The sequence below is a fragment of the Orycteropus afer genome, unplaced genomic scaffold (assembly GCF_000298275.1).
Source record: "Orycteropus afer afer isolate SDZICR_OR568_19922 unplaced genomic scaffold, OryAfe1.0 scaffold00059, whole genome shotgun sequence".
Taxonomy (NCBI): Eukaryota; Metazoa; Chordata; class Mammalia; order Tubulidentata; family Orycteropodidae; genus Orycteropus; species Orycteropus afer.
This window is the reverse complement of record NW_006921646.1, coordinates 5,769,739-5,793,902: the sequence shown is the minus strand read 5'-3', so window position 1 is coordinate 5,793,902 and position 24,164 is coordinate 5,769,739. Positions and strand designations below refer to the sequence as shown.

General features: G+C 42.2%; 1 protein-coding gene across 1 annotated transcript in view; it reads right to left on the bottom strand.

Moving 5' to 3' along the window:
- The window catches only part of CUNH6orf89 (chromosome unknown C6orf89 homolog), a 23,903-nt gene extending 2,028 nt beyond the window's left edge, over positions 1-21,875 (bottom strand). The window contains exons 1-5 of the mRNA XM_042780758.1: positions 21,687-21,875; positions 20,996-21,209; positions 7,050-7,204; positions 6,783-6,922; positions 5,335-5,464 (exon numbers count right to left, since the gene is read on the bottom strand). Of these exons, the coding sequence (XP_042636692.1) occupies positions 5,335-5,464; positions 6,783-6,922; positions 7,050-7,204; positions 20,996-21,209; positions 21,687-21,875 (828 nt within the window). The remainder of the gene's footprint in view (positions 1-5,334; positions 5,465-6,782; positions 6,923-7,049; positions 7,205-20,995; positions 21,210-21,686) is intronic.
- Between the last annotated feature and the right edge of the window lie 2,289 nt (positions 21,876-24,164).

Below are 24,164 nucleotides of genomic sequence, written 5' to 3'. Positions count from 1 at the left end.
GCCCTCTGGTTAGCAATCAAATGCCTTAGGCACTATGCCACCAGAGCTCCTGTGTATGAACTGCTGTGTGGAAAATGAATTTGCTCTCAAACTTCTCAAATTTCACCAAAATCACAATAAAAATTAAAAAAAAAAAAAAGAGGTTCTAGGAGAGGCTAACACGTAGCGGTCTAGGTATGCAATCTCTGAGAGCTTGGTTTGACCCAGATTTTTTAGAGAAACTGATGCCCTGAATATCCTTTAGGCAATCTTCTATGGACATCATCTGCTACTAGAGTTTTGATAAGAACTGAATGGCAGCAAATTCAAGTTTACACTTTCTGACAAGAGCTGGATGAACAGCTACGCCATGCTACTCATTAAAATCTAATCAGAGGTTGGCCTCTGATTTTCAAAACTAAAGAGACAACTGAGACATGCACTTTGACAGGTAATGATTGTACTTCGGAAGGTGTACTACTGCCACCAACATGCATTAAGTGCAACCTCCAGTGTGCCAGGCAAGGAGTGATGAACCCTGGGGAGAGGGCAGGGCAGGGAGTATGGATAAAAGGACAAGTGGGTCTTATTTGGGCTTCTCTTATCTAGATGGTAAGAGAAAAACTCTAGTGCCTTCTCTCTCACTTCTGTCCTCCCCACTCCTGCCCTTTTGGGCAGCCACATCAACTGCAGCAGGGGTCAGAAGTTTGACTTCCTGAGCCCCTGGTTTCCTCCTCACCACCCAAGACTTCCAGAGCCTTGAGTTTTGGCCTCTGCTGCTCCTGTTCCCAGTCCTGTCCCTCCGATGCTCCCACAGGCCCTGGCCATGTTGCTGCTTCCATGGCAAGACTAGAGGCATTCTAACTATTGCTGTAGTAGCAGCAGGACTGGGACTTGAGTTGGCCTGCAGGTAACTAACACTAACACTGGCAGAAGCCCTGAAATCTAGTCTTGAAAAAATCACAGAAAACCCAAAATAAGTGGATGTATCTCTCTTTCACATGAGCTGGAGAGGGGCATGACTATGTTCCTTGGCACTCAAGATAGAAGGAAACAGACAGCAGGATGGAGTGGGCCACCCCTAAGCAACACTATGGAATGGGTGAAGAGGGCATTACAGAACCTCGCCTCTTCTCCCAGGACAACCTGATCCACTTCCTATTTTCTATCCCAAGGCTGCCTCTTGGATACAGGGCCCACAAACATTTGACTTTCCAGGGACCAGAGCAGGGATGTTGACAGCAGGATTGGGTAACAAGGCTGAAAAAAAAGGAGAAACTGGGCCAGTATAGGGGACGAGATGCTCCAAGAAACCAGACTCTCAAGATTTTTTGCTTTTTGGGGCCACTCCCTTTTCTATGGAAACAAAGGAAGACTGGTAGTTAGAAAATGGCCTCGGTGGTAGAAACACCACAGGAGACTGCATGATAGAATTTTGCAAGACCATAACTTATTCACTGGAAAGACTTTTTTCAACAACAGAAATGGTGACTACACAGGTCGACCTCTCTGGATGGAATACACAGAAATCAGATCGACTACATTTATGTAAAGAAATGATTAAAAAAAAAAAAAAACTCACTGCCATGGAGTCAGATCTGACTCACAGTGAGCCCTCCTTGGGTTTCTGGGGCAGTATCACTATGGAAGTAGATTGCCCAACCTTCCTTCCGAGGGGTGGCTGGTGGATTTGAACTGCTAGCCCTCTGGTTAGCAATCAAATGCCTTAGGCACTACGCCACCAGAGCTTCTAAAGAGGTGATAGAGAAGTTCAATATCATCAGTCAGAACAAGGCTGGGGCTGACTGCAGAACAGACCATCAATTGCTTATAGGTAAGTTCAAGTTGAAGCTGAAGAAAATTAAAACAAGTCCACAAGAGTCAAAGTATGACCTTGAGTATACCCCACTTGAATTCAGAGACCATCTCAAGAAAAGATTTGATGCATTGAACACCAATGACCAAAGATCAGATGAGTTGTGGGAGGTCACTGTACATAAAGAAAGCAAAAGGTCATTAGAAAGACAGCAAAGAATTAAAAAAAAGGATGTCAGAAGAGACTCTCAAACATGCTCTTGAACAAAGAGTAGCTATAATTAATGGAAGAAATGATAAAATAAAAGAGTTGAACAGATTTCAAAGGGTGACTTAAGAACACAAAGTAAAGTATCATGATGAAATATACAAAGACCTGGAGCTAGAAAACCAAAAAGAAAGGCCATACTCAGATTTCTCAAGCTGAAAGAACTGAAGGAAAAATTCAAGCCCAGAGTTGATACTGAAGAATTCTATGAGCAACATACTGAAAGGGGCAGGAAGCATCAAAAGAAGATGGAAGGAATACATAGAGTCACTGTACCAAAAATAACTGGTTGATGTTCAAGGTAAAATGTCATCAAGAACCAATGATACTGAAAGAAAAAGCCTAAACTGCACTGAAGGGGCTGGCAAAAAACAAGGCTCCAGGAATTGATGGGATATCCTTTGAATTGTTTTAGTAAATAGATGCAGCACTGGAGGCACTCACTTGTCTATGCCAAGAAGTTTGGAAGACAGCTACCTGGTCAACCAACTGCAAGAGATCCATATTTGTGCCCATTCCAAAAAAGGTGATCCCAATGGAATGTGGAAATTACTCAACAATATCATTAATATCATATGCAAGTAAAACTTTGCTGAAGATAATTCAAAAATGGTTGCAGTGGTGCAATGACAGGGAATTGCCAGAAATTCAACCCATATTCAGAAGAAGTCATGGAATGACACTATCACTGCTGATGTCAGATGGATGCTGACTGAAAGCAGAGAATACCAGAAAGATGTTTACCTGTGTTTTACCAACTACGCAAAGGCATTCGACAGTGTGAAACAAAAATTATGGGTAACACTGCAAAAAATAGGAATTCTAGAACACTTGATTGTGCTCATGTGGAACTTGTACATAGACCAAGAGGCAGTTGTTTGAATAGAGCAAAGGGACACTACATGGTTTAAAATAAGGAAAAGTGTGCATCAGGGTTGTATCCCTTCACCATACTTATTCAATCTTTATGCTGAGAAAATAATCTGAAAGGGAGACTATACGAAGAAGAACCAGGCATCAAGACTGAGGGAAGATAACGTGCAATATGTAGATGACACAACCTTGCTTGCTGAAAGTAAAGATGACTTGAAGCACTTACTGATGAAGACCGAAAACTACAGCCTCCACTATGGATTACAACTCAACATAAAGAAAACAAAAATCCTCACAACTGGACCAACAAGCAACATCATAATAAAGAAAGAAAAGACTGAAGTTGTTAGGGATTTTATTTTACTTGGATTCACAATCAATGCCCAAGGAAGCAGTGGTCAAGAAATCAAAGAACATATCACATAAGGCAAATCTGTGGCAAAAGACCTCTTTGAAGTAAAAAACAAACACGTCACTTTGAGGACTAAGCTGTGCCTGACCCAAGCTTTGGTATTTTCAATCACCTGATATGCATGCTCTGGTAGCACAGTGCCTAAGGCATTTGCCTGCTAACCAGAAGGTTGGCAGTTCAAACCCACCAGCGGCTCCTTGGAAGGAAGATTGGGCAATCTACTTTTGCAGTGGTAACTGCCTTGGAAACCCAAGGAAGGGTCACTATGAGTCGGATCTGACTTGACGGCAGTGAGTTTTGGTTTTTGGTTTGGATATACCTGCAGAAGTTGGACAATGAGTAACGAAGACGAAAGAATTCATGCCTTTGAATTATGGTGTTCATGAAGAACACTAAATATATCACGGACTGCCAGAAGAACGAACAAATCCATCTTGGATGAAGTATAGACAGAATGCACCTTAGAAGCGAGGAAGGCGAGACTTTGAATGTGTTATCAGGAGAGTCTAGTCCCTAGAGAAGGACATCATGCTTGGTGAAGTAGAGAGTCAGAGAAAAAGACGAGATGGTCTGACACAGTGGCTGCAAAAATGGGCTCAAACAGCAATGACTGTGAGGATGGCACAGGACTTGGCTGTGTTTTGTTCTGTTGCACACAGGGTCACTCTGAGTCAGAACCAACTCGATGGCATCTAAAGCAACAATCCCTTCCCAAAACATCCTCGATAACCACAATAAGATGACTTTGACGGGCCTTTGAATAACTTTGTACTTTGGCCAGGCTTCTTGGTGTCTCCACTGAAGCAGGTTGGTGACATTAACTCCAGTATTCAAGTGGGAGCACCAAGATCAAGATAATGTCACTTTCCCAGAATTATATCATAATTATCATGATGAAATCATGCTAGCATCCTGAGTTCTAGCCGGGGACAACAGGATAAACTCCCTTACAGTCTAAGGCAAGAGCCCAACATCTCCACCCAACTGCTGGCAGACAGAAGTTCTTATTTCTAGACAAAATGCTTGTTTTCATAGACTTTTAAATTCCTTTAACACAATTCAGTAAATTTGGAGCCAAACAATAGTATCAGGGGGCTGAAGCCACAACTTAGAGTTGGTAGTGGTCACAGTTCAGGAAAAATACATGTTTTACAAAGGAAAACTCATCCTTTTAATTCTTTCAAAACAATCCAGATTCAAATACCTTCCTTAAGAATGAGATTCAACTAAAGAGCATTTCAGAGAAAAGTAAGTAGACAAACACAGAAGAAAGTCACCTAGTCTGCTGGCCTCCAGAGAGTGCCTGAGAACTCTAGGTCCTGTGGACCTTTCTCTCCTCTGTCCATACTTGGCTGAGTACCAAAGTAGGAAGTGTTGGGGCAGAAGGGACCTTCCCACCAGACTGTGCTGCCTGCCTTAGGCATGTGCCTATCAACACTCTGTCCCAAATTCTCCCATGCTCCCCAACCTCTTGCTTTTCCAGTTCTCTATCTAAAGTATCTTCATTTGTTTGTTCTGAGGAAAGCCAACCCAGAGGTGAGGAGCAAAGGGGAACCCTCCAATTAATTTGCTCTGTGTTCTTGGGCTCAATTTCCTTACCTACAAAATGAAGAAGGATTATTTGCTTACATACTATGCGTTTATAGCTTGCCTACTTCCTAAAATAATTTGAGGTAGGTAGATGAGACTAACAACTTTCAAGTTCCTTCACATATTAGCATTCCACTTCCTTTAATGCAGAAATGTAGCTTGTCCCAGGTGTTAAGGTCAGGAAATAGATACGCAGGGTAACCAGACCTTCTGCAAATACACCTTCATAAAAAGGTGGTCAACTGTGCATCTCCTGGCTAGGAGCAGACCTTCAGTTTATATGGGTATCCCTTCAATTCACCCTCTAGGTCGATACTCAGGGAGGCCTTGATTATGGCATCAGCCCAGGTTCCAAATGAGGAAAATTCTAGACCTAAGTTCTCTTAAAATTTCCTACCTTACTCCCCACAACAGGTTCCGGGTGAAGAAAGAAACATTTTTTCAAGGAGGCATCTTTTGGAAATGGCAGGTAGGTGAAAACAGGAAAAAGCTCATGTAAAATTTGTGATCTATTCAGAGGTCTTCGCCTGTAAAAGTTTGAAACAGAAAAAAGTAATTAAGCTGCGCAAGCCAGCTTAGTCCATGACTTACAGACAGCTAAACAAAGTTTGAAAAATGGTGGGTGGTGGGTAAAGAAGGAAAACCATGCAACTTCTTAAGTACTAGGTCCATGAAGAATAGTCCTGCCAAATCACTTACTAACTCTAACATGTACATGCACACATATAAACTCTACAGCTACAATTTGTACACATGGGTGAGATGTTTAGAAAGCCCAGCTAAAACAACATGTACAGGAAGGAAACAATCTATTCACTCTATCTAGAGGCAGAAGTAATAGCAGGCCAGGAGGGGAAAAGGAAGAAGAGAAAGGAGAGATAAAAGATTTGAACCTTCTTCTGAAGCAGAGTGGTATACAGGTAATGTGGGGCCTGATTAGCTTGCTAAACTGGATATTCTATCATGTAAATAAAATGGCAAATTTAAAAACAGGTGGAAACATCAAAACATTATCAATAAGTTCCAAGAAAAGCCTTAAAAAGCCATTTTAATTCTCTAGATGGAAGCTCTGATAGTGTAGTGCCTAAGGCACTTGACTGCTAATCAGAAGGCTGGTGGTTCAAACCCACCAGCCACTCCTCGGAAGGAAGATGGGACAATCTACTTCCATAGTGATACTGCCTCGGAAACCCAAGGAGAGGTCGCTATGAGTCAGGTCTGACTCGATGGCACATAACAACAACAACAGATGGAAACCAGCTTTCCTCTTCTAGAGAGCAATCTTGACCCCAAGGTATAGACCATACCTTCTTAAAGAACACAAGAAATAATATGGAGATAGATCTAGGTTTCAATCCTGGCTGGGTAACCTTGGGCGAGTTACTTAACTTCTGATTGGTACTTTTCTGATCTGAACAATGACAATGATCATTCTACTTCTCAGAGCTATTATGAGCATCACCAATGGGCAATAGACATTAAGCACCAAGGGGCACTGCCTGGTGCAAACAAGTGCCAGAAATATAGTTTCCCTTCTATTTATCTTGTTCTCTCTTTACTCATCAATGCTCAGGACCACTGTGTATAAACATAAAATGCTAAACACATACTTAGAAATAAATTATGGACCTCTTAGGCAATCGTGGTGTCTGCCTTGGAGACTTGGCCCACCTTCCTCTTGACACACCTTTTCCATTCATCTCCTCTGTGCTCATGATTTGTTTTCAACAGTGAGCTCCTGAGGATCATTTGACTTGAAGTGTACATTGTAAAATGCTTACATAGTGTCCAGCACGTGGTCCACCTTCTTTTACACTTAGACTAAGAGCCTCTTTCAATGCTCACCATGGATAAGGAAATGGGAACCACCGGTCAGGAAAGCAGCGCCACCACTTGGCAAATAACCCTTCGGTGAAGCCTTCTGCCACCTCAGGGTATCGACACAAAAAATGCTGAAGTTCCTCAGACAACAATGGCTGTTCCGTCTTGGGAGGGCAGAAAACAAAGTAGAACAAAGCAACACCAAGTTATTTATCAGAAATATCACAGAGCTTGATGTTTCCTAGTCTTTAAACAGGTAAATTAAACAGTGGGATAATCAAGAGTGCTTACTTTGATCACCAGAGGATGGAGTTGCTCAAATTTCTCAGGGGTATCTTCCAGGAGCATTACCTTGAGGGGTAATTTCTGGGCACAACCAGTGCAATTGGCAGGGATGGGGTCCGACTCATTCTTCTCACAGTAATTTGTTGACCAGGGGTCAAAGTCTGGGAGAAAAAGGGATATGGAGAATACAGATTCAGGAAAAATACAGTAGCTCCCACAGTGAAAGCAGAAAAGAAAGATATTGTTAATTTTAAAAAACTAAGAAGGATAAGCACTGTTGGCCTCAGAAAAGGCACATATGAAATAGGTAGCCTTTGAGGAGGGGAGCAGAGAACAGAAGTACTTTTCTCTGTATACTCTTCTACACTTTATGGAAAAATTATTTTTAACATGTACATATATCTCCCATCTCAGAGATAAATAAAATATAACAGAAAATAAGCACTTAAGAACATGGGGCTAGAGATGCAGCCCTTCTATTTTCTAACCTATGACCCACACATGTGAAACGCCTATAGCACACAGGGGTGGGGCAGCTAGAAAGGGTGGTCCCACAGTCACTGTGAACCTCATAGTGTGTCTTTTTGCACACTCTGGGTGTGTGCCTAGACCCTTGGCTCACAATTACAAGTACAAAGATGGAGGTCAGGGCAGCTCTGGGAAGGAAAAGTGAGACGAGAGTGGGGAGAGAGGGAGGGAGAGGGGGAGAGAGAAGATGTAGAGGGATAGAGAGAGGGGAGAGAGAGGAGGGAAGGGGAAAGAGAGAGAGAGAGAGAAGGAGAGAGAAAGGGGGAGAGAAGGAGGGAGAGGGGGAAAGGGGGAGAGAGAGAAGAGGAGAGAGAAGAAGTGGAGAGGGGAGAGAGGGGGAGAGAGAGGTGGGGGGGAGGATGGCAGAGGGGAGGGGGAGATGGGGGAAGGAAGGAGAGAGGGGGAGGGGGAGAGAGAGGTGGTGGGGAAAGAGTGCAGAGCACGAGCGCAAGAGAAGAAACATCAGACTTCTCAGGTGTCCATCTCTGGGTAAAGTGAATTGCATCACCCTAGCTCTGAAGCAGGTGGGAGCTACTAACCATTGTTTCTACCACCACGGAAGATTAGTATGAAATGGAGGAACATCCCACCTAAAACCTGATGGAGGGCCAGCATCTCCTTGACACTCTCCCCTGGGCTGGCTCCTTCTCCGAGGGGTTCCTCTGTTTCTACACAGCCCTTCCCAGTTTCCCTATGTTCCTTCCCTCTGACATTATCCAGCTTATAATCTTGTTGCACTATTTCTTGTTTACTTTCTGTTCCATTCTGGATTTCATCTGTGTTCTCTGAGATGTGTTTGTGTTAAACTAGAATTTGAATCCAAAGTGTTTCACAAGATGGTCCCTGATTAAAACCCAGTGGAAACCAAATCAAGAGAGAGCCTACAACAGAAGATAACAGACAACCAAATGTGGCTCCAATGAAGTCAATTCTTTGAACCGCTAAACACAGTTGGAAGCTGACTCTCGGGTACAAACCATTTTCTGTAGTTGCTGGCAGCAACAAACACAAGCATAGTTTAAAGCAACTACTTTATTCTTGTTTTTTGTTTTTTTGTTTTTAAGGGAACACTAGTGGGGCTTGGGAGCTCTGGTAGCATAGTGGCTAAGGCACTTGACTGCTAACCAGAAGGCAGGCGGTTCAAACCCACCAGCCACTCCTCGGAAGGAAGGTTGGGCAATCCTACTTCCGTAGTGATACTGCCTCGGAAACCCAAGGAGGGGTCGCTATGAGTCGGGGCCGACTCGATGGCAAACAACAACAACAACAAGTGGGGCTTAAGAAATCCTCATTAGGGAAGGACTATGTTTGTTCTCAGCAGACAGTCTCCTGAACACCCTCCAAGTATCTTCCATCTCTTGCAGATGGTACTTGCATTCCCTGGAATCAGCTGCCTTGTTCCCTTCTCAGCCCATCTCAGCCTGTGGGCAGATTATCAATCACAGGCCTACTGCTGCAATCCTCTCCTAGACAGGGGCTTCTCCCACAGAGCTCACCATGAGCCTCCAGGGTTGGCCACAAACCCTTTAGTAAGATCTGTTTCAGTGGCACTTGGAGGCTGCAAAGTTAAGTACTTTTCTTCTTCTGGGGTATTTTCAAATGTTCCTTATTAGGGGTCAAATATGATGAATTATTGTCAAGGACAAGAACTCTGGCTAATGGATATACAATGAGACATAAACAATCATAACAACATGTAACAATTATGTAGTACTTCCGTTTCCAAAGCACTTGTGAGGGAAAAAGAGAAACTAATTCATGAAGTGCCAGACCATCATTGAATTTCCACCATAAAATTGTTGAGTAGGCATCACCATTCTATTTTACAGATGAGGCAGCTAGAGTTAGGTGGGAGAGGAAGTTAATGAGGCACCAGGGTCTGGTGGAAAGAGCACAGAGGAATAAGTGGGAGGGGGGATAGTGGCTGAAGAAGACCAAGAAGGGCCCCTAGGGCTTGGAGCAGGCCTGACTCTACAAAATGTGGAACCAATAGAGGTCTGTGAGTAGGGGTTTTCTGATGCTCTAAGAAGATGATTCTTGACTGTGACAAGGCAGTCCTAGAAGAAAGGGGCTGGGAAGAGGAAGACCAGTTTTACTTCTGAAATGTCATAACCTTGAAAATGCTATGGAACAGTTCTGCTCTGTACACTGAGTCACCGTGAGTCAGAACTGACTCAACAGCAACTAACAAAACCAAAGACCAATGTGCCCCCTATATCATTTAAGGAGCCCAAACTTCAAGAGGAAGAGTTACTGATTTCTCTGTAGCCTTGAGATCACCGAGGATAAAGAATGTGCTAATGTTTGGTGAGAAATGGCCTAGCAGTGAAGAGTCTGGAGGTGGCAGGAGAGGTAAGGTAGGAGCTTCTTCCCTTCCCACAGCATCCTCCACAACAGAGAAGCAAGGTGTGGCCAGACTACAGCATGGCCTGGGTCCCTAAGAGGTTACATATGAGATGTTCTCTATACAATGGGTTTGGAGTCATAATGCCCCAGAGTGAACAAAATTCCACCCTAGAAACAGCCAACAACATGCAGCCAGACTTTCCTATGCCATAGTTCACAACTTTTTTTCAGCTACCTGCAGCCAGGCAGAAAGGCTGGTGGAAGCTGGATAGTAACTTTCTCTTTCTTGTAAGGACCAAGGCTCCTTGACTCGCAGACCCGTTGTCGTCGCATTGATTCTGACTCATATACATCATTCTCCTACCGAGCAGCTGGTGGGTTTGAACCACCACCCTTTCAGTTAGCAACTGAGCTCTTAATCACTGTGCCACCAAGGTTCCTTGGTTCTTACACCTACTTAATGAAAGAAAGGCTGAGACACAGAAGGAGGAACTACATATGTAAGAGTTAAATAAAACTCATGATCTGTATTCCAAATTCTCATCAGGTTTGAAATTCATTTCACTGTTTAGGATGTCAAAAACAATCTCTCAGACACAACATGGCCTGAAATCAGGAAACTGCAATGGCCCACCCTTCTCTGCAAATTGGGCACTCAGCAGAACAGCCAGAGTGGGCCAAAGCCGGACAGGCAGGAGGCTTCCTGGGGCCTGAGGGCTGTTTACAAAGAAAACTCACTTAAGCCTGCTCATAGTGTTAAAACTGTAACACACCCTGGAATTGTGAGGGAGAATAGTCCTTTTTATGTAGATTATTAATCTGGCAAAAAGCAGGGAAAAAAAAAAATCTCTTTCCAGGACAGAAAAAAAAAATCCTTTTGGGTAAAAAGGACAGGAAAGAAAGAAAAGCACAAACCAGTTCTACAACAGCAAAGGGCTTGGTCTGGTTTGTTCACTGCTCTGTTGAGAACAGTGGCTGGCATATAGTTGCATTTCAACAAACATTCACTTAATGAATAAATGAATGAAAAACTCTGACCTTTCAGAAGCTTAACAATAGGATTAAGTCCACTGGGAGGAAATCAAAAGAACAGTCTGTATTCAATGGAACCTCAAAGTAAGAGATAAAAATAAATAAAAGAGTGGATACATATAAAGATTAAAAGATTAATATATATAATTATGCAAGTAAGGTCATTCTATTAGAAATATACCTGAGAATAAGCCTGAAAGCCCATGACAAAGCTCCCCACGACTTTCGCTGCTGTGGGCTCAATATTTAATCAGGTTACTCTCCAGCAGCTCATTTTGGATAGTACCTCTTCTAGCATCCTGGCCACGAGGTGGGGATCAAACCCTGATGGTGAAGGCAGGTTCTGCCAAGTCCCCTGCTGGATAGTACTGTATCCAAAGCCATTTTCAGAAACTATAGGCATAAGAGAAGCCCCAAGAAAATCATCTAGCCAATAGCCTTGCCTTTAGGAAGCAATGCATTTGAACCATGCCAAACCATGGAGTCCATTCTACTTTCAGAAGTTCTCATTTGCATGCAAATTTATCTCTAAATGTGAGGCTTTGGGTAAGATGATGACTGCACGTCAGTTTCCTCATGTGTAAAATAGACATAAAACGGGTAGCTACCTTATGTGACTGTGAAGACTCAGAAGATGAATATAAAGTACACAGGATAGTGCCTGGTATACAGTAAGTACCTGATAGTTATTAGCTGCTATTAGCACTGAAGATGAACTTATTTTGCAAAAAAAAGAATAGGGAATCTCAAAGCTTGAGGTTCCAGCATTCCCAAGCTCTTTGATGTTGCTCGATCCACTTTATCCTTTCCTTGAAGGCTCCATGGAGGCATAAACCTCCAATTGTGCACTACAGAGATGTACCTTCTCATTGGAGATGAGTACAACCCCAGGCCTCCTCAGAATAAATGGGTGTTAGAATTAGAAACTGACCAGAGAATATCCAAAGTAAATAGAGTAACTGGGCCTAACATGCTGGAGCCTGGCCTGGCTGAGGACACAAATGGTAGGCAGGAAGTGTGGTACAATGGAAAGAATGATAGACTAGTGTCAACGAGACTAGACTAGGGCTCAAGTGCGAGATTAGCCACTTTTAACTGGGCGAGCAGGTTATTTCACTTCTCCAGGCCTCAATTTTCTCTTATAAACTGGGGGTATGAACTAGATTAAATCTAAAGTTCTTTTTTAGCTCTAAGTCTCAATGATTCCATGGAAAGGGTAAAAGCCAAGAGAAGGGGGAAAAGGGCAAAGTGGATACATAAAGAGATAAGCAGGTAGGGAGTATGAGTGTAAATATGAAGGGAAAGGATGAAGTCAGTCAAAAATTAACCCGTAAGCGAGCAAATCACGATGATAAGCTGGACTGAATGCTTAGGAAAAGGCTAGCTCTGGAAAATTCTAAAAGGCCAATAGCTTGGAAGAGCATTTATCTTTGGACTTGAAACAGCAGTCAGAAAGAAACTTGTTTCTTCAGGGACTAAGGAGCTGACAGAGAGTGTATCTAGCAACTTGAGAGAGCTGTTATTGTTGTTGTTATGTGCCATCGAGTCAGATCTGACTCATAGCGACCCCTCCTTGGGTTTCTGAGGCAGTATCACTACGGAAGTAGATTGCCCAACCTTCCTTCCGAGGAGTGGCTGGTGGGTTTGAGAGAGCAGGGGTGTAGAACTCTGAAACAAAACTTAAACCAAGACTCTTCAGAAATACCGTGTAACTAGGAAATACTTTCATCAGAGGTTAAAAGCTCTGATTCTGAAGGCAACTGCCTAGATCCAAATCTTGGCTCCATGACTTACTAGCCTTGGGACCTTGGGTAAGCAACCTAACCTCACTGTGCCACAGTGTCTTTATCTGGAAAACGGGCATAAAAATAGAACCTATCTCAAAGCATTGTTGTAAAGATTCAATGAGCCAATATACAGAAAGCACTTTGAACAGGGCTTATATTGGCAAGTACTAAGTAAGTATTGGCTTATTTATTTTCTGCTGTAGAGTGGGATGTTTACATGGTTCACCCCTGAGTCACTTCATTGTCACCAATGAGATTTAGAGGCAGAATATTCTAACTGTTATAGATTGAATTGTGTCTCCACAAATAAGTATTGTAAATCCTAATCCCTAGACAAGTTGTCATAATCCTATTTGGGGATGGGCTTTCTTTGTCATGTTAATAAGTGTGGGATGTGTTTTAAATGAATCTCTTGTGAAATATAAAAAGAGCAGACAGAGTGAGCAAAGAAGCCAGCGAGCAGAGATGGGGGAAGAGAGATGACAAAGCACATGAAGATCACATAAGAGCAGAAGCTCAGAAGAGACAACCACTTTTCCCCAGAGCTGACAGAGAGAAAGCCTTCCCTAGAGCCAGCACTCTGAGTTCAGCCTTCTAGCCTCCTACCTGTGCGAGAAAATAAATTTCTTTTTGTTAAAGCCACCCACTTGTGGCATTTCTGTCATAGCAGCACTAGATAACTAAGATACTATGGAAACTAAAAAAGGAGCCTACTTCTGTCCCCTGGATGGGATCGGGGGGCAACATCACCAGAGGCATCTAGTCCCCTCCATCACTGCCAAGGCTCCACTGCAAGGAGGGCCAGGTGACCCTGGGGAGCTCTGGACAGGCCAATCCTTAAGGAAACAACATGTTCACAGGGTTTCCTTTGGGGAGCTCAATTTGCCACACCATTCTCCCTTATATTTATTTTACAGGCTTTGTTGGTGTTGTGTGCCTTTGAGTTGATTCTGACTCATAGCAACCCCATGGAACTGAGTAGAACTGCCCCAGAGTAATCCTAACTTGCGGAAGCTGTTTTCAGTACCAGGACGTTAAGAATGGTATTTATATATATTTTTTTTACTTTTCCCACTCTCTCACAGGCCCAGGAGTTTGAACTTTCTTGTACCTAATTCTCCTCAACATGTTTCTATTTACCCCTTACATGATGCTGTGTTCTTAAGTTTCCTTTCAGATGCGAAGCAAAAGGCTCTCTTACATATCTACAGCTTCCTAGAATTACCACACTTAGGAAAATGTGGTGCATCCATATCCACATTTATAAGTGAAAACAGCACTTTAATAGAATCAACAACATTAAAGAGCTAAAACCACACCCCTCCAACATGCTCTCTCAAGGAAGGAACACCAAACACTCATTTTATTCTCATCTGCAAGGCAAAACATTAATTTGCAGTGAACCAACAAATCTGGCTGGTAGATAGATAAGACACTAATGCTTTCTTGAATTGTAAACTCTGATTTAGAGAGTGAGGAAGCACTGCCCATTGGCTGTCCTTCATTTCTTAAGTCTGTGGTACTGTACTTTGTAGGATGGAAGGAAAGAAAGTAAAATGCCACCAACCAGGTCCTAAAAACAGGAAATCCAACCAGTTCATTCCTGTTTGACCCCCTGCTGAGAATGTGGCTTTCCATTCCAGATACACTGAATGAGAATCTGCACTTTAACAATGTGCACCTGGGGATCTCATTAAATGCAGATTCTGATTCAGCGTATCTAGGATGGAAAGGCACATTCTCAGCAGGGGGCTGAACCGGAATGAACTGGTTCTCAGTTCAAAACCCTGCCTAAAAATGGTTTAATTCCTCCCATGTGCAAGGAGGCTATGAGGAGAAGACGAGCAGGAAAGGAGCAGCTACCTCCAGATGCTCTGGACTTCCTGACAGAGTTGGAGAGCTCATTTTTTGAGCTCTGCTGGAGACATTTCAAAAACAACCTTCCCAAAATATACAAGGAATACAAAATTCTAAATATACGAACTGTTAATTTAAAAAAAAAATTTAAAAACCCAAAAAATTACAAGTTTTGTTTTAGAATGTCTTACATTGTTATCTTCCTCTAATATTGATATAATTTGGGAAATCTTTCCATGACTTCCTCAAGTGTACAAGAAAAGCTTTCAAAGGCAACTTGATCCAAGCGATGATTTTTATGATTGATTAGGTCTTGGCTTAAAAAATGATATTATGATATAAAGCTTAGCTTCAATGAGTAAATTTTTTTCTGAAAACATACTTCCTAAACAGTTATGCTGCATCTTAAAGGTTTCAGGACACAGTTACACAAAAAATTCAACAATCTAATTGTGATATTAATTTATATACTCTTTCAGATAGATAAAGATAAAAAATTAAAAAAAAAAAAATCCATCTATTTTTTCTCTTAAAAAGCCCTGGTGGTGTAATGATTAAGCACTTAGCTACTAACCAAAAGGTTAGCAGTTTTAACCCACCAGCTGCTCCACAGCTGGCAGATGTGGCAGTCTGCTTCCAGAAAGATTTCTAGCCTAGAAAACCCTATGGGGAGGACTTCTGGCAAGATGGCAGAATAGGAAAACAAAATATACAGACCCTCTGCAATAAAGAAACAAGAAACCAATTGAAACAGATACAGAAGATAATCCTGGAACCCTGACCTTCAAAGGGAAGGTAAAGAAGTGGATTAAATACTGACTAGTAGAAGAACCTGAATAAAAACAGCAAATAAGGAGACAAAAGGAAATGTGGACTATTGGCTGGCCTGATGGGGTTGCCATTTTGAATATCTGCAAGAGGCATTCCAATCTGGGCAGCAACCTGATAATCAGCTCTGCTTGCTAAGGACTGCAAGGGCAACCATGCCAGTGGCTGACAACCAGAAAGCAACCGTGCTCACACAACCCAATGACATTCGCACCTCCTGCAGCCCCACCCACTGGGCAAGGGCCACTATCTGCGTCTGCACTAACTGGTCAATGACAGGTAACAGCCAATACCAGCCCAACTCACACTCAACTGCTCTACATGAATAGCTAATAGAGATCTGTGCACACATTCTCATCCTCTATCACACACGATTACATGTTTGGTCAATACTATCCAAAGCAATCTACACATTCAATGCAATCCCAGTCCAGATTCCATCAGCATTCTTTAAAGACATGGAAAAACCAATTTTATATTTTATAAATATATTTTATAAATTTTTCTATTATATTTTTATATTTTATAAATATATGGAAAGAGACCTCAGATAAGCAAAGCACTACTAAAGAAGAACAAAGTAGGAGGTCTTACATTGCCCAATCTCAACCTACCATACAGCCATGGCACTCAAAACAGCCTGGTATTGGTACAACGACAGACACATAGACCACTAGAACAGAACTGAGAACCCAGATATAGATCCACCAACCTATGGACAGCCAATCTTTGACAAAGGAGTAAAATCCATTAACAGTACAAAAATGGCAAGGAGGCCATATGTTCTGAACTCCTCTAACCTTACAAGAAGAGGACAGAATCACCATCAATAGCCCAAGGCTTATTACTGCAAGGCCAGGCATGCTGCCTCCCTCCAGCCCTTTCACCAATTGTTCCTCCCAAAGCACCACCATCTCTCTCCTGGGTTCAATAATTCATTGCAGTGGCCACACAGAACTCACAGATTATGAGGTTTGTTAGGGAAGCACCAGGCTACAATTCAAGTTCAGGAAAAATGCTCAGTCTCTCTCCCAGCCCACTGTCTCTCAGCCAAGTCTCTCACAGTCTCTCCCCCAGCAGTGCACGTCCCTCGGTGTCTTACTCAGCAATGCGTGTCTCTTGCGTCTCTTTCCCAGCAGCACGTGTCTCTTTCAGGAGCACGTGTCTCTTTCAGCATCTTCCTCAACCAGCAGTCAGAGAGAGTTCTGCCTCTAGGAGGCCTCCTTTTGAGCCTGGCAGAGTGGCCAAAGTAGCCAATCATAGCATCAGAACTCTAAGCACCTGAGAGAGAGTGGGAACCTCCCAGAACATTGTTTTGTGCCACTCCCAACAGAAATATTCCAGGTGGATAAATTTAGCAATCAGGAGCTTCTCAGTTGCTCATAGCAAATCCCACCTTGGAGTTTACAAAGGCTTATGGGTAGAAAAGCCACACTAAGTAACTTACTACACCACAAACAGGGAAGAAATGGTCTCTTTAACAAATGGTGCTGACAAAATTGGATATCTATTTGCAAAAAAATGAAACAAGATCCACACCTCACACCATACACAAAAACTAACTCTAGATGGATCAAAGACTTAAATGTAAAACCTAAAATTATAAAATGCATCAAAGAAAAAATATTGGCAACCTTGGAGCCCTAATATATGGCATTAACAGACTAGCAAACATAAGTAAAAAATGCACAAATAGTACAAGATAAACTAAATGACCGGGACCTTCTAAAAATTAACTTCTCATATGCATCAAAAAAACTTCTCCAAAAGAATAAAAAGAGAACCTACATATTGGGAAAACATATTCACCAACAAAATATCTGACAAATTGCTTATCTCTAAAATTTATAGAAAACTCAACATCAAAAAGACAAATAATCCAATATAAAAATGGGGAAAGGACATGACCAGACACTTCACCAAAGAAGATATTCAAGCAGCCAACAAACACATGAAGAAATGCTCACAATCATTAGCTATTAGAGAGATGCAAATAAAAACATCAATGAGATATCATCTCACCTCAGCAATCATAGCAAAGTTCAACAGGACAGAAACTAAGAAATGCTGGCAAGGGTATGGAGAGATTGAGTCACTCATACATTGCTGGTGCAATTGTAAATTGGTACAACCACGGTGCAAAATGGCATGGCACTTCCTTAAAAAGTAGCAAATAGAAATACATTTGATCTAGCAATCCCTCTACTAGGTATATATCCTAAATCATTGAGAACTGGGGTGCGAATAGATACATGCATAAACATGTTCACTGCATCACTGTTCATCAAAGCAAAAAGATAGTAACAATCCAAGTGCCCATCAACAGATGAATGGATAACCAAACCATGGCACATGCACACAATGGAATACTACACAACACTAAAGAATAATGAAGAATCCGCGAAACACATCTGCGGTGTAGTAAATTACCTGGTATGGATTTTCTAGCCATAAGTCTTGGTAAACTCTGTCGTGGAATTTGCTGTGAGTAACTGAGGAGCTCCTGATTGTAAAAGTTATCCACCTGGGGTATTTCTGTTGGGCGCAACACAAAGCAATGTTCTGGGAGGTTCCTGCTCTCCCTCAGGTGCTTAGAATTCTGATGTTATGATTGGTTAGTTTGGCCACTCTACCAGGCTCAAAAGGAGGCCTCCTAGAGGCAGAAGAAGTCTCTCTGACTGCTGGTTGAGGAAGATGTGCTGCTGAAAGAGACACGCGCTGCTGGGAAAGAGACATAAGAGACACACATTGCTGAGTGAGACACCAAGGGACAAGCACTGTTGGGAGAGAGACTGTGAGAGGCTGTTAGGAGAGAGAGACTGTGGGCTGGGAGAGAGACTGAGCGTTTTTCCTGAACTCGAATTGTAAGCTGGTGCTTCCCTAATAAACCCCTGTAATCTGTGAGTTCTGTGTGGCCACTGCAGCGAATTATCGAACCCAGGAGAGAGGTGGTGAGTGCTTTGGGAGGAACGGTTGGTAAAAGGATTGGAGGGAGGCAGTATGTCTGGCCTTGCAGTAATAGGCCTTGGGCTATTGATGGTCATTCTGTCTTCTTGTGGGGTTAGAGGAGGTCAGGAGATGTGGCTTCCTTGCCCTTTTGGCAACATCATAATGTGGATGAACTTGGAGGACATTATGCTGAGTGAAATAAGTCAATCACAGAAGGACAAATATTATTTGAGTCCACTATTGCAAAAAGTCCAGGAAACGTTTACACAAGGAAGGAAACTATTTATTACCAGGGAGGGGAGAGGGGAGGAGGGAAAATTGCTAGATAGGTAAGAGACAAGTAGGAGCTCTGGTAGTGTAGAGCTTAAGGCAGTTGACTGCTAACCAGAAGACTGGTGGTTCAAACCCACCAGCCACTCCTCGGGCAATCTACTTCCATAGTGATACTGCCTTGGAAACCCAAGGAGGGGTAGCTATGAGTCGGGTCCGACTCGACGACACATAACAACAACAACAACAAGAGACAAGTATTGATGTGGGTGAAGGGAAAGGCAATATACCAAAAGCGAGTGACCAGCACAATAACACTAAGGAAAAGGAAGACCGGAAGAGTTGCACAATAAGTACAGACAGCAAAGGTAAATACTTTTATAACACAATACTGCATTATTAGTAATAATAAACATTAATCTATAGTAGAAACATAGGTAGACAGGCTAAAGGATCAGGAATGGGTAGGCAAAAAGGAATATATCCATGACCGTATTTAAGTCTGGCAGACGATATTTCTACATATATATTTCTATGTGCTGTATGCCATATATATAATAGCACTAACGGGGGCAGTTATAACAGATTCTTGGCCACAGCCAAACACCTTGAGGGAGTGGGTTGCTGGGCCTGCAGGCTTGGAACCATGGTTGCAGGGGACATCAAGCTCAACTGACATAATATACTATACAAAAACACTGTTCTACATCCCACTTTGATGAGTAGCGACTAGGGTCTTAAAAGCTAAGATGTAACAGTTGGTCTCTCCTCATCTGCAGCAAAGAAAAGTGAAGAAAATCAAAGAGGCAAGGAAACAACTAGTCCAAGGGACCAGAAGAATTTGATGGTGCCCAGCTGACATTGTCAACCACTTGAAAAGAGATCAAAATAGGAGGTCCTGGATAGAATGGGAGAAAAATGTGGAACCAAACTCAAAATCATAAAAAAGATGAAGTTTACTGATCCAATAGAGACTGGTGAAACCCCTGAGACTATGGCCCCTCGTCACCCTTCAGGCCTGTAACTGAACTCACTCCCATGGCTTCCAGCCAAACAATGGACAGGCCTACAAGGCCAGAGGTCTCCACTCTGGAGAACAATCAACCATAGGAGATGAGAAGGGCATCATTTGCACAGAGAGATAGCTCAGAGGGCAGCAATGCATGGGAAGAAGGGAAACAGTGAAAAGGTAACTAGAGGGAGGAAGTGGGACAAGACCTGTTATACTATGGGGATAGCAATCAATGTCATGAAACAAAATATATATAAACTGTTGAATGGAAGGTAAATTTGCTCTGTAAAATTTCACCCAAATCACAACTTGGGGAACAACAACAACAAAAAAAAAAACCTATGGAGCAGTTCTACTCTCTAACATATGGTGTTCACCACAACTTTTATCAACTCGAGGGAAAAAAATAAAAAGAAAGAAAATAGTATGGGCAGTTCTACTCTGTCTATAGGGTCACTATGAGTTGGAGTCAACACAATGGCAGTGGGTTTGGTTTGGTTTATTCTTTCTCTTAGGAAGAAAGGCCACAATAATCTTTTTCTGAAAATCAGCCAATGAAAAACCCAATGGATCACAATTGTCAGATCTGCAACTGATCCTGGGGATGGCACAGGATCAGACAGCATCTCATTCTGTTATACATGGGGTCATCGTTGAGTTGAGGGCTGACTCGTCTTACCACATATTACACTATTCTCAAAAGGAAACCCCTCAAGTAGTCTTTCAGACTAGGAATTCCTATGATGGTACTGATGCACAGTTACTATAAACCTGTTTCCTAAATTCAACTTATTGGCCACATTGATACACTTATGAGCACTAAATTAAGTGAACAACGATATGGAGAGAAAAGACTAAATTGAAAGAGTGGGGTATAGCTATACATAAGCGCAACCCAGTAGGTTAAGTAACGACTGTTAGAAGATCTAATTAAAAGGAAGCTGGACTCAGATGCATTCAACAAATCAACAGTGATTTATGAAATATACAATATGGATAGGAATCACAGGAGAGAAAAAGGCAGAATAAGATAAGAGTCAAATCCTTCTTATAGGCAAATCTTCTCATCCCCACCATCATACATGTTTCAGAATCAGGAGGTTTGAGTTTTAGCTCCACCAGATGTGTCTCTCTGGCCTACTTCTTAGCCTCTCGGACTCTCAGCTTCTCTATCTGCAAAATGGTGATAATAAAACCTACCTCAGAGAGTTTTAGTGAAGACTGAATTTAATGAGACACTCCTGGGAAAATACCTCCCATTGATGTCAATAAATATTATTTCCTTTCCCATTGCACACTGTGAAAAAAGTTGTATCTTGTAAGTAGTAAATACAGCATTCTACCTGGAAAGGGCCTGTCTTCACCATCCCTATATGGAGGAACTCCCTTATTTTCTGGCATATATTTCTTGGTAATGGGCAAGGACATCAGCCGGATGTGATGGATGAGTGAGCGCCAGGTGTGAGGTCCTGAAAGCACTGGTTCAGGTGGTAATGGGCTGAAAGGTTGAATCACAAAGTAGGCAGTAAGCAAGATTAACCCCAGGGTCACAAGGACCTACAAGGAAAGATAAGAAAAAGATTAACAGCAAATAAAGCTTGTTTTGTCCAAGCAAACAAAACTTCCTAACACCAAGGAAGAAAAACAAAACAGCCCTCTTATGCTATTCCCAATGTACCTTAAGAACTAATGCATTCTCATAAACAAGCCATTCACATTAAGATCTGAAAGCATCTAATGTTTTAAAACTACAAGGACTGCAAGGCTCACCAAGCTTCTATTATACAATCAGGGGATATAACACCCATTAAAAAACACACACAAATAAATTTTAATATAAATACACAGCTTTTGTCTAGGACATTTAATCAAATAGTCAAATTTTCTAGTAACACACAATAACAAGAGCAAAGGCCAATTTATTCACGAAGAAACAAGGTTCAACGGTGGAATCAGTTAGTGATAATATTTGGGGAGAATGCTGAAGAGTCTGTGCTGTGTCTAAGCTACTTCCAAGTCAGAAGACATTTTTACCTTATACACAGCTATAAGGAGAGGATACTGGGGTGCTCCTCTCTGAGGTTCATTCTTTTCCAGCAGCTGTCTGATAAATTTTTCAATTGCCTTCTCTGACATGCCACACTGATGGCCTGTCTGTCTCACCAAATCAACAGTCTCTGAAAGTTTGTCATAAATGCTGAGCTCATTGGCAGCAAGATCCATGTCTTCAAATACAAAATCCCTAAGAGAGAGAAAATAAACATGAAAAGAAGGATGGTTTCTTTAAATTACTTCCTCCTCAAGTGGAACAGTGCTTCCTGACCTATCTGTGGAGAAGGGTCATTTTTGTTTTTTTCCCAATCCACGGCAGGCCAACACTTCTGTAACACACAATAAGTATGTCAAGGCAATGTCCATTTGCTAAATATGTTTTTAAGTTTTACTTAATTGTGGGCTAGTAACAAATGGTTTAGGAAGCCCTGGTAGCTCAATGGTTAAGGGGTTGGCTGCTAACCAAAATGTCAGTGGTTCAAACCCACTGGTTGCTCCACAGAAGAAAAGACCTAGTGGCCTGTTCCCATAAATATTTCAGCCTAGGAAACCCTATGGGGCAGTTCTCCTGTGTCGTAGGGTTACTCTAAGAATCAACTTGACGACACCCAACAACAAATAGTTTACAGACCAGCACTAGTCCCCAAATACGTTTTGAGAAAGGGAACATGGGGAGTGTTACTGTAAAGCCAGATTGTTTCTCATTGGTCATGGATTGAAAAATAAGCACTAACTTGGCAAAGCACAGTTCTCCGGTATCATTTATAAAACCAAATCGAACAGTTATTTTGAAGTGTTTGTGTTCCATAATAATATTTTTCTTCATCGGCAGGAGAAAGGACAGTGCTTACAGTTTCTCACCTCTCTTCTACTGAACATTTTTTTCTCTTTTTAACACAGAAAGTTTTATTTCACATTATTTTACCCCTAAAAAGCTCTAACCTCAAAAAGTGCTGACATGTGTATTCTTTCAGGGAGATGTTGCCACCTGTAGGGGAGAGGACAGCAGGGGTGCAGCTCCAGCAGAGAAACCCAAAATCAAAAGCAAACCCAGTGCCATCAGTGGATTCCAACTCCTAGCAATCCTATAGGACAGAGTAGAACTGCTCCTTAAGGTTTCCAAGGCTGTAAATTTTTACAGAAGCAGACTGCCTCATCTTTCTCTTGCGGAGTTGCTGGTGGGTTTGGACCACTGACCTTTTAGTTAGCAGTTGAATGCTTTAACCGCTATGCTACCAGAGTTCCTCCAGCAGAGAAAACCAAAACCAAACCACACTCGCTGCCATCGAGTCGACTGTGACTCAATAACCCCTACTGGTTTCCAAGGTGGTAAATCTTTACGGAAGTAGATTGCCCCATCTTCCTTCCACAGAGTGGCTGGTGAGTTTGAACCATCAACCTTCTGGTTAGCAGTCAAATGCCTTAAGGCAATACACCACCAACAGAGAAAAGGAGGCCTGAAATGTCACAAGCCAGCACACTTATCAGCATATCTCCTTTTCCAGCAGTATGACCCTTCTGTGTGGTCCTCTTTATGACTAGTTCTTAATCCTGCCTATACCTTAGAATCACCTAGAAAGCTTTTAATAATTGTTCACATCTAGGCCCCACCCCAGACCAATTAAATCAGAATCAGACTTCTTCTGGTAGACTGGAAGACAGGTAAATCGGATGGTGCAAACGGTTAAGCACTCAGCTGCTAACCAAAAAGTTGAAGGGTCAAGTCCACCTAGAGGCAGGCACCTCAGAAGGCAGGCCTGGTGATCTACTTCTGAAAAATCAACCGTTGAAAACTCTATGTAACACAATTCTATTCTGACACACATGGGGTTGTCATGAGTCGCAATCAACTCAATGGCAAGTGGTATAATCTAGACTTTGAGGAATTGGTGGAAAGAGAGAGGAACCACATACACTAAAGCGGACATATCACTTCCCTAAATTTGTTTGTTTATACCTTTATTCAGTCACTTTAGTAATGGCTAGCAAGTTGTCACATCTGATTGCTGAATAGCCCATTTATGCCCTGAGATTTGAAACTTGTTTTTGTCAGTTGCCATCAAGTCGATTCTGACTCATGGTGACCCCATGTGCGCAGAGCAGAACTGCACTCCAAGGGTTTCTTTTAGAAGCAGATTGCCAGTCCTTACTCCTGAAGGGCCTCTGGGTGGGTTTGAACTACCAACCTTTCAGTGTTTAACCATTTACACCACCCAGGGACTTCTCACTAAGTCATTTTTTACTAGAAGTCACTAGGAAGAAAACTAAAGCCCAAGGTTAAGGGGTCTTCACCCAGGCCCTACAGCTGGCTCTTTGAACCCAGACTTCTAGCCTCCTAAACTATAAGAGAATAATCCATTTGTTACATCCATGTGCTTGTGGTATTTTTGTTACAGCAGCAGTACAAAACCAAGACAGACTTTGGTACCGAGAGAGCAAGGTGTTACTCTAACAGACAAC